General features: G+C 44.0%; 1 protein-coding gene across 1 annotated transcript in view; it reads right to left on the bottom strand.

Annotated features, from left to right (window-relative positions):
• Positions 1-1,589: 1,589 nt before the first annotated feature.
• whrnb (whirlin b) overlaps positions 1,590-11,049 on the bottom strand; it is a gene marked incomplete at its 5' end in the record, with an annotated part of 89,920 nt that continues 80,460 nt past the window's right edge. The window contains one exon of the mRNA XM_079269439.1: positions 1,590-1,903. Within this exon, the coding sequence (XP_079125565.1) occupies positions 1,727-1,903 (177 nt within the window). The 3' untranslated portion in view covers positions 1,590-1,726. The remainder of the gene's footprint in view (positions 1,904-11,049) is intronic.

Genomic DNA, 11,049 nt, shown 5'->3' with positions numbered 1-11,049 from the left:
TATATTTATATATATATATATATATTTATTTATTTATATATATATATTTATTTATTTATATATATATATATTTATATATATATATATTTATTTATATATATATATATTTATTTATATATATATATATTTATATATATTTATTTATATATATATATATTTATATATATATATTTATATATATATATTTATTTATATATATATATTTATTTATATATATATATTTATTTATATATATATATTTATTTATATATATATATATATATATATTTATTTATTTATATATATATATATATATTTATTTATTTATATATCTATATATATATATATATATATATATATATATATATATATATATATATATATATATATATATATATATATATATATATATATATATATATATATATAAAATATTAGTGCTGGGCAACGATTAAAATATTTAATCGCGATTAATCTCATTGTTATGGCAAAGTTCAATCATGAATGATAAAGTAGTGTATTGCGCACTTTATTTTAAAGTACTGCTATATGAACAAAGGGGCAATAACATTTGGTTCATGAGATGCAGGCAGCATGTTTCATACTTAATGTGAATATAATTCATACTTTGTTGGCATCTTATTCTGAAAACCGGATGTTGGTCTGAAGAAACTGGATGTTGTCTCACGTTAATGTTTCCGCTAACTTTCAAAGTCCTTCGCTCCCGATCTGTGCGTTTAAATGCGTTTACGGTGAATTTCAGCATGTAGGTGCACTAACATGTGAGTGTCTGCCGACTTTACCGCAACTGACTATAGGGTGTTTGCTGGCTTTTATCCCACTGTTCTTGTCATCCTCTTGTTGTTATAGATATGTATTGTCTCTTGTCTTTCAATAAAAAAAAATTAGAAGAAAAAAAAAATTATAATAAATCAAAACAAATGCGTTAACGCGCGATAAAATAATTATCGGCGTTAATGAATGAATGCGTTAACGCGAAATTAACGTGTTAACTTGCCCAGCACTAATATATATATATAATCTTTCTGCTCGATATTAATATTTACACTTCAACCGTAGCTCTCATAATATGGTGACATCACAATAAGTGTTACAGTTGAGTGGTGAGCTCATTAGAGACAGTTTAGGGAGATTAGCTTCCGCTTTATTGGGACAAATTAAAGTGAACATAGTCCGAATGTTTCAGTGCGATGACAGATCTCTGTTGTTTAGGGTGTTCTCTCTCTGTTAATGTCATCCTCAGCATTAATCAGTAGCTAATCTTCCTCAACTGCTTGTTTTCAAGACGTGTTTAACTTGGCGAGTACGATGTTATAGATAAGATAAGATTCTTGCTGTAATTTACACAATTCAATGAAATGACATGAAGGGTCTTTCTTCAGAGCAGCTCTGCCCCCCCACATACCGTCTCAAGAAGAACAGATACGAGACACTTGAAGACTGACGTCACTGACTGTCTGTGTTAAAATTAGTTGTGCCGCCCACAGTATCAGTACTAATCCAGTCCTTCTGTGGAAAACATACAATAACGTTCACGATTTGAAGACGAGTGAAACAAGAAAAACAGCATTTAATTCACATATGACTGTTGTGGCAAATATTAATGTAATATCCTTTTCTTGCAATAATCAAATATCTTTCCACCGATCCGATCAGAACGAGGAGTTGAGGAGTTGATAAAACATTATCTTTCTTCTTAGGCCGCATGAAGTGCAGAGTCCTCACACTAGAGTCCTGGTTCAACAACCAGGAACTCTATCTGGTCCTTCTCTTTGGTCTTGAACGCCTCAGCGATGATCTGAGCAGCATCCTTGTGCTCCCGACCTCTGAGGGAAACACCATTGACCTCCAGGATGACCTGACCCACCTTCAGCTGACCACAGTTATGAGCGGAGCCTCCTTTCTGTCAACAGGGACATAAAGGGCAGGGAGATCATCAGAGACATCATTTAGGAGGACAGCACCATTTCATGATATGACAATAATGATGTGTGAATAGTCAGTGGAACCCTGTGTCCTTGCTGTGGATCTGACTGTACAAGGCAACGTGCTGACAGTGTCAACATCTTAGGGTTGAAGGTTTATTGTAATTACTTTCTTAGGAAATTTAATTCTTCCTTTTTGTTCTTGACTGTTTACTGTCATAGAAACACGAGAATATCTTCTGCGCTTGATGCCCCACCTGTTGACACGGCCATAGGTAGCAGATAGGCGCTGCAGTCACTGAGGACATGGCCGTGTTTATGGGAGTTGAACAGAACTCCACTGGTGTCATTGGTGCTTTCACAAGCTGCCACTTTTTTAATCAATATCAACCATGTTACAAGCGTTTCCATGGTGTTTCAAAGTGTGTCCCCTAATGATTTAGAATGACTTCTGTGAGTGCTCTGATACATATATTCTTTAAACAGTCACCTTATGTTGCTGTTATTTAGCCTGTTGGATGTGGCACTGGGCCTGTATTTGTCATGATTATCATGCCATGGCGCTCTCCAAAGTCCTGATCCTGCTGCAGGAAGCAGCTCTGGAGCTATCCGGCACCTTGGAGAGAATTACGGTGCACAGACCTGGCAGTAGCAGTGAGGATAATGGATAAAGCCCTTCTCTGTTACATTCTTTTGCAGTTTCATAGAGTGATGGAAATGTACTGAAAATGTTTCAGGTGGGGTTTTCTTTCTATACAAATAGACAAATGGAGTGAAAGGAAGCTGTTGATAGTGTTGTATCCAAGACCACCTAATCCTAAAATACGTTTATGGTCAAACGTAATTGAGAATGCATTTTAGTTTTGGGGGAACGTTATTTTTAGGAGACAGGACTCAACCATTAGACCACCATTACATTTTTCCTCTCGCGCACCCCCGAGAGGCAGCTCGCGCACCCCACTTTGGGAATCCCTGGTTTAGAGAATCCGACTCTACTTTCACGAAGCTACGTAATTATAATGCGACCCCGGACGCTATTGACGCGGGGCTCGCATGATAAAAAAACGTCGTAGATGGACGACAAAAAGTGTATCTCACACGTCGCCAACCATGCAGGTTGTATGCAAATCTCCTTCAGTGACAGGCTGCTTCACTCGGGGTGCGTAAAGGAAAAATAACACAGGTCCTTCCTTCCTGCTGCTGTCACACAATCAACACTGCTTCCCGTACATCACCCAAACCAAAACTGTTAAACTGTTTAATATCATTATTTCCTATCAGCATAATGTGATTTCAACCGTTTTAGTTATATTTCCACCCTGTGGACCCACCACCCGCAGGGACAAGCATCGGGGTCGGGTGCAATCCAGACCGGGCGGTAGGCCAGGCCGGAGACCTGGGCAAGCCGATCGCTGGCAGCATAGACTAGCTCTAGGGACGTGGAACGCCACTTCGCTAGCGGGGAAAGAGCCGGAGCTGGTGCAGGAGGTGGAGCGGTACCAGCTAGATATAGTTGGACTCACTGCCACACACAGCGTTGGCTCTGGAACCAAGCTCCTGGAGAGGGGTTGGACTTTGTCCTTTTCCGGAGTTGCCCAGGGTGAGAGGCGCCGGGCGGGAGTGGGGATACTCACAAGCCCCCGGCTGAGCGCCGCTGTGTTGGAGTTCTCCCCGGAGAACGAGAGGGTCGCCTCCATGCGCCTACCGGTTGCGGGGAGCAAGGCTCTGACTGTTGTTTGTGCTTATGCACCAAACAGCAGTTCGGAGTATCCGGCCTTCTTGGAGTCGGTGGGAGGGGTCCCGGAAAGGGCGGCGCCTACCGACTCCATAGTTCTCCTGGGGGACTTCAACACTCACGTGGGCAGTGACGGAGAAACTTGGCGGGGGGTGATTGGGAGGAATGGCTTGCCCGATCTGAACCCGAGTGGTGTCTCGTTATTGGACATCAGAAGGAGGCCTTTCAGGCCTGGTTGGCTCAGGGGTCTCCTGAAGCAGCTGAGAGGTACCGTCAGGTGAGAAGGGCTGCAGCTGCGGTGGTCGCGGATGCTGAAACTCGGGAATGGGAGGAGTTCGGGGAGGCCATGGAGAAGGACTTTCGGTTGGCCTCAATGAGGTTCTGGCAAACCATCCGACAGCTCAGGAAGGTTAAGCCGGGCTTACCCCAGGCTGTTCTCAGCAGGGGGGGGGGGGGACATCGTCAGGCGGTGGAAAGAGCACTTTGAGGAACTCCTAAACCCGACCAACATGGGGGCGCTCCCATATCCCTGGCAGAGGCCGCTGAGGTAGTTAAAAAGCTCCTTGGTGGCAAGGCGCCGGGGGTGGATGAGATCTGCCCTGAGATGCTGAAGGTGCTGGACACCGTTGGGCTGTCTTGGCTGACATGCCTCTTCAATGTCGCATGGGGGTTGCGATCAGTGCCCATGGACTGGCAGACCGGGGTGGTGGTTCCCATCTTCAAAAAGGGGGGCCAGAGAGTGTGCTCGAATTACCGGGGTATCACACTACTCAGCCACCCGGGGAAGGCTTATGCCAGGGTGCTTGAAAGGAGGGTCTGACTGTTTGTCGAACCTGGGATTCAAGTGGAGTAATGCGGATTCCGTCCCGGCCGTGGAACAGTGGACCAGCTCTTTACCCTTGCAAGACTACTGGAGGGATTCTGGGAGTTTGCCCAACCAGTCTACATGTGCTTTGTGGACTTATAGAAGGCTTTCGACCGGGTCCCTCTGGGGTTCTTGTGGGGGGTACAGCAGGAGTATGGGGTGCCGGACCCGTTACAGCGGGCCATCCGGTCTCTGTACGACTGCAGTAGGAGCTGTGTCCGCATTCTCGGCAATAAGTCAGACACGCTCCCAGTGGGTGTTTGTCCCCGCCAGGTCTGTCCTTTGTCACCGGCCCTGTTCGTGCCATTCATGGACAGGATATCTAGGCGCAGCCTCGGGCGGAGAATGTCAGGTTCGGGGTCTTGGGATCGCCTCTCTGCTGTTTGCAGATGATGTGGTCCTGTTAGCCTCCTCGGATCGTGACCTCCAGCATTCACTGGGGCGGTTTGCAGCCGAGTGTGAAGCGGTGGGGATGAGAGTTAGCACCTCCAAATCTGAGGCCATGGTGTTCTGCCGGAAACCAGTGGATTGCTCCCTCCAGGTGGGGACGGAGTGAATACCTCAAGCGAAGGAGTTCAAGAATCTCGGGGTCTTGTTCACAAGTGAGGGTAAGATGGAGCGGGAGATCGACAGGCGGATGGGTGCGGCTGCAGCAGTAAAGCAGGCGCTGCACCGGACCGTCTTGGTGAAGACTTGGTAAAGACTTACTGAAGACGGTCCGACCAATTTACTGGTCGGTCTACGTTCCTACCCTCACCTATGGTCACGAACTCTGGGTTGTGACCGAAAGAATAAGGTCGTGGATACAAGCAGCCGAAATGAGTTTCCTCCGTAGGGTGGCCGGGCTCAGCCTTAGAGATAGGGTAAGGAGCTCGGACATCAGGAGGGAACTTGGAGTCTGTTAGGTTCTGTTTAAAGAGTGTGAAATAGATGCAATTTGAAATATACACCTTGAAAACTGCAAACCTATCTACTTCTTTTTTTAATGTTTGTTAAATACTCAGTGGCGATAACTAAATAATGCTTATTATACATATTCCAAACAAAAACACTTTAAAAACTCGACATGTATTCTTCATACTGTATACTTCTTAATATTGTCACGTAAATAGTTTGATTGCATGATTTTCTTTTATTGTGAAGAGCATGAAAACGGAAGTGCTTTTACTTTGAAGAGACAGGAAGTATAATGGTACGTGTTCTCATGTGTGTGTGTGTGTGTGTGTGTGTGAGACAAGAGTGAACGACGGTGACGGAGGGTAGGAGGGGTTCCGGACCGGACACTGGGGGAAGAAAGGAAGTGACGCCACACAAACACAGCTGTTCACTCCTTGCTGCCTGGTTCTTGTGTTAAAAATGTCGCTAAACAATAAATAAATAAAAAACTGCATTAACACGTGACAATATAATTGTCGGTGTTAATTAATTAATGCATTAACGCGATAATAACGCGTTAACTTGCCCAGCACTAATAATAATATATATATCATATAATAATATTCACTATAATATAAAACACACAAACACACATATATATAATTATGTATTTATAACTATATATCATTTCTCAGCAGGTGCTTCATGTCTCTCACTCCCTAACTCCGTGCTGGATCTGTCCCCGTTGTTTTAAAAAGCTAAATAAGTTATTAGCATGACGTCATCCAGCTAGCCAAACCTGTCTGGTGTTCAGCTAGTGGAGAAGCTTCGCATGTACTGCTTCCCTTTCCCGCTAGTCTGCTGTTTGATTGTGCAGTTTCTCCGCCAAAGTTCTCCTCTCAAATGGCTCTTGGAGGAGTAGTGCTCGCGCTCGCCTGTAGAGACTAGTCCGGACAGAAATGCGCAGTTTGGGGCAGAATCAATTCTGCCCCAAACTGAATAGATTTGAGGACGCTGATTGGCTAAATTGTATGTCACTCATTTATATCTTTAATCAGCATTAAAGCATCATTGGCTAAACTGCTTCATAGACCCGCCTCTTTGGGCCAGATTGCATGCTGGGTGTGTGATTGTGTGTGTGTGTGTGTGTGTAGGGGTGCTGCCGGCTCGCAGATGGAAACCATGAGTGTGACTACAGATTGCGAGGACTAGTATAAATCTCAGTCAGTGATTGTGTGCTTAAAGTACCAGAATAAATTTAACATGTTCTGTGAAGCATAGAATACAGTCGGGGTCAGCGATCTCAGAGCGAGGCCCGGTTGGTGATGGAGGCGGGCCCGATATTGGACCAGCTCAACCCCGTTGGCCTACCGGGGATTTCCCCGGTATCCCCAATGGCCAGTCCGCCCCTGATGGTGTCACATTACCATTTGCTCTTCTTCAACAGGGCCACCTAACAGAGCCACACGGGTTAATCCATCCATCTATTCAATGATCCTTCCTCAACTCAGGACAAACAGGAAAACTGCCAACGTTCTATCCTCAGCGCTGTTTATTTGCATTAACATTCAATAACAACGAAGCAGCTAAAAGCGTTACTGCTTGGCAAACAGACCAATAATAATGAATGACGCAGACAGGCCAAGAAAGTCCTTGAGTTGTGTAGTGAATCATACTACACAGCTGCCTCTAGCTGCTTTTACAACCATCACCATATGAGCAAGGCAAGGCAAGTTTATTTGTATAGCACATTTCAACAACAAGGTAATTCAAAGTGCTTCACATGATACCATTAAAAGCATAAAGGCAAAAGTAAAGAAGATTTAAAACATACATTGAAACAATAATCGATGTCTCCCTGAGATATTACGCTGCACGCAATCAACCATACACTGCCGCAATTCTGCAATTACTCGCACACAAACCACGTCTGGAAAAGATCTCTGCCGATCTGCGTTTTATAGTGTACGCCTTGCACGAACTCGGTCCCGGAGGAAATGGCGATATATTGTGCACTTTCTAAATTTGAATCGATGTCTCCCTGAGACATTACGCTGCACGCAATCAGCCATACACTGCCGCAATTCTGCAATTACTCTGCAAGTAATTCTGCAATTACAATCACTTTCTAAATTTGAATCGATGTCTCAGGGAGACATCGATTCAAATTCTGGCACATCCAGTTGTTGATTTGTTCAATGCAGTTACCCAGCCCTTGTATGGGATTATAGTCCCCTGGTGACATAGTTATGTAGATTTGTGTGTCGTCTGCATAATTATGATAACACACTTTTTTGTTTTCCATAATCTGAGCTAGTGGAAGCATGTAGATGTTGAACAGAAGAGGCCCCAGTATTGAACCTTGGGGAACACCACATGTCATTTTAGTCAGCTCTGATGTGTAATCAGCTACAGACACAAAGTATTCTCGGCCCTTCAAGTAGGATTCAAACCAGTTAAGTGCTGTGCCAGAGAGTCCCACCCAGATTTTTAGTCTTTCTAGGAGTATGGCATGGTCGACTGTGTCGAATGCAGCACTGAGATCCAGTAACACTAAGACTGAACTTCCGCCATTGTCTATGTTTAAGTGGATGTCGTTGAAAACCTTAACAAGAGCAGTTTCAGTACTGTGGTGCTGTCGAAAGCCTGACTGGAAAACATCAAAGCAGTTATTTACGGCCAAGAAGTTGGTCAGCTGTTGGAAAACCGCTTTTCAATTATTTTACTTAAAAATGGGAGGTTTGATATTGGCCTATAATTTTTCATCGTTGCGGAGTCTAAACTAGCCTTCTTTAGGAGCGGTTTAATAACTGCAGTTTTTAGGGCTTGTGGGAAGACACCTGAGAGAAGGGATGTGTTTACAATTTGTAAGAGATCAGTGGTCATGCAGTTTGAAATATTTTTGAAAAAGTGTGTTGGTAGAATATCCAAGCAGCAGGAGGATGACTTCAGATGTTTAATGTCTTCTAGGCTTCTACGGTCGATTGAATGAAATTGTGTCATGATATTTGAATGGATGTTATTCAGAGATCGGGACAACACATATCCTGTGGTTGGTGTGGAGGCACTGACTGCTTGTCTAATTTTCTGAATTTTGTCAGTAAAAAAGGAGGCAAATTGATTGCATGCCCAGGTGGATTGGAGTTCAGCAGCTACCGACACTGGAGGGTTTGTTAGCCTATCGACGGTAGCAAATAAGGCGCGTGTGTTGTTCTTGTTTTTGGTTATGATGTCAGAGAAGAATGACTGCCTTGCATTTCTAAGTTCCAAATTATAATTGCGAAGTCTCTCTTTATAGATGTCACAGTGAACCTGGAGATTCGTTTTTCGCCACCTGCGCTCAGCTTTCCGACACTCTCGTTTCTCTATTTTGACCAGCGTAGCATTTCTCCAAGGAGATCTTTGCTTACCCGAGACAGCCTTCACTTTAGTGGGTGCAATGGCATCAATAATATTTTTAACTTTAAAATTGAAGCCATCTACAAGCTCATTGACTGAGAGGCAAGAGAGGGCTGGTGTGGAGGAGAACTTCTGAATAAATAGTTCACTGGTGTTTTCAGAGATGTAACGCTTTGTCACAACCTTGGTTTGGACATTTGTGTGCAAGGAGATTGCACTCAAGAAAACACAGAAATGATCAGAGAGTGCAACATAAGTCACAGCAACCTTGGAAATGTTTACACCTTTGGTGATGATTAGGTCCAGAGTGTGCCCCCTGTTGTGGGTGGGTCCTGTCACATGCTGAGTCAGATCATAGTTATCAAGGACGCCACATAGTTCTATAGACTCTCTGTACTGGGGATTATCAACATGGATATTAAAATCACCAACAATAACAACACAGTCAAAATCAATACAGATTACAGACAGCAGTTCAGTAAACTCATCAAAGAAGGTTGCACAGTATTTAGGCGGTCTGTAAATGTTTAGGAATAAAGCTTGAGTGGAATTCAGAGCCACATATTCAAAAGAACTAAAATGACCAAAGGACATCTGCTTGCATTGAAGAGAATCATCAAATAAAACAGCAACTCCACCTCCTTTCTTATGTGCTCTTGTTTCACTCATGAAACTGAAGTTGTGAGGTGTTGATTCAATAAGAACAGCTGCACTGTTGTCTTGATTTAACCAAGTTTCAGTTAAAAACAAAATGTCCAGTTTGTGCCTAATAATAAAATCATTGATTAAAAATGTTTTTCCTGACAGAGACCTGACATTTAATAAAGCTAAGTTTAATGTGGTTAAAGCTTTCTTTGCCCAATTTATTTGGACAGGCTGACGAGGAATGTATGCTAAGTTTGATAAGTTAGCATGTTTACTATTGTTTCTTCGCAGCCTCACCTTTCTTTTTCTATAAACTTGCAGGACAGGAATTGAAACGGCTAGCTGCATACAGGGCCCCGACTTTTCCTGGAGAGAGTCATTGGTGTCATTAGCCTTGTAGCCTGGACCCAGAAGATATCAATTATTTCCGTTATCATGTAGGGGAGACAGAGGACGGTTGTAGAGCTGTCGGGGAGTGTGAAGAGGAGTGTGTTTGGTTCCAGCAATGACCAGCTCTTTCATGCGGTCAGTGAACTCCAGGTGGGGGGAGGAAGGGGAGAGTGAGAGAGGAAAGGGACCTGGATGGAATTTGGGGGGTGGAAGTAGGTGCTGGGGAGGGAGGTAAAGACTCCTCGTCTAGGAAGGGTGGGGAAAGTGGGAGATCGGAGGCGAAGGCGGTCCCTGATGATGAGGTTGGAGACTCCTCCTTTTGGCTGTCGATAGGCGGGGGCATCCTTCCCGTAAGGTCTCCATGGCGATGCTGTGTGGTTATCTTGTGTTTAGACTCCTCTTGTGTCTTTTCCTTGGCAGTTGGGACAGACGGGTGACGCAGGGAGAAAAATAGGTTTCAGGTAAACAGTTTTACCCCTGACTTGTTCAGGCAAACTCCATGCGCTGTAAAAAGATGTCTGCGCTCCCAGAAAAGGTAGAAATTGTTGATAAAATGTACTGAATGGTCAGCACATGCAGTTGACAGCCATCTGTTCAGTGCAAACAGCCTGCTGAATCCTTCATCTCCTCCTCTGACTGGTGGAAGGAGGCCACTGATAAACACCTCAGCCTTGACAGAGCTGACTGTGTTTAACAGATCAATAAAGTCTCGCTTTAGAACTTCAGACTGTTGTTTCACAATATCACAGCTTCCTGTATGCACCATGATGTTTTTCGCTGTGGGATAGTCAGCCACGATGTCCAGGAATTTGTCTCTCATGTCAGAGACCATATCTTTCGGAAAGCAGAGTATTTTGGTGTTCTTGCTGCACAGTTTTCTGACATCTTTTACAGCATAGTCACCAACAATCAGAGTCTCAGGCCCAGTCACTAGCTTTGCCTGCGGCCTTTTACTCTCACATTGACTCTCAGTTCCTACCCCGCTTTGAGGAGATAGCTGCTTATCCAGGTCATCAGATGGAGATTTAGGATCCTGCGACAATGGAGCAAATCTGTTTTGAAGTTGTAGGCTTGGTTGTTGTGGAGGTGTTTTGCAGGTTTTACTTTCCTCAGCTGTCCTTGGCTTTGTCCGTCTGGGTGCAGGGGTTGAGGAGGAGTTCTGCCCGTGTGCTAGTGCAGGCCAGCCAGTCGCATCACAAATCTCAGGGCGCTGG

The sequence above is a fragment of the Melanostigma gelatinosum genome (assembly GCF_949748355.1).
Source record: "Melanostigma gelatinosum genome assembly, chromosome: 6".
NCBI classification, from domain to species: domain Eukaryota; kingdom Metazoa; phylum Chordata; class Actinopteri; order Perciformes; family Zoarcidae; genus Melanostigma; species Melanostigma gelatinosum.
Note: the sequence above shows the minus strand (reverse complement) of the source record. Positions and strands in the feature narration are given on the sequence as shown.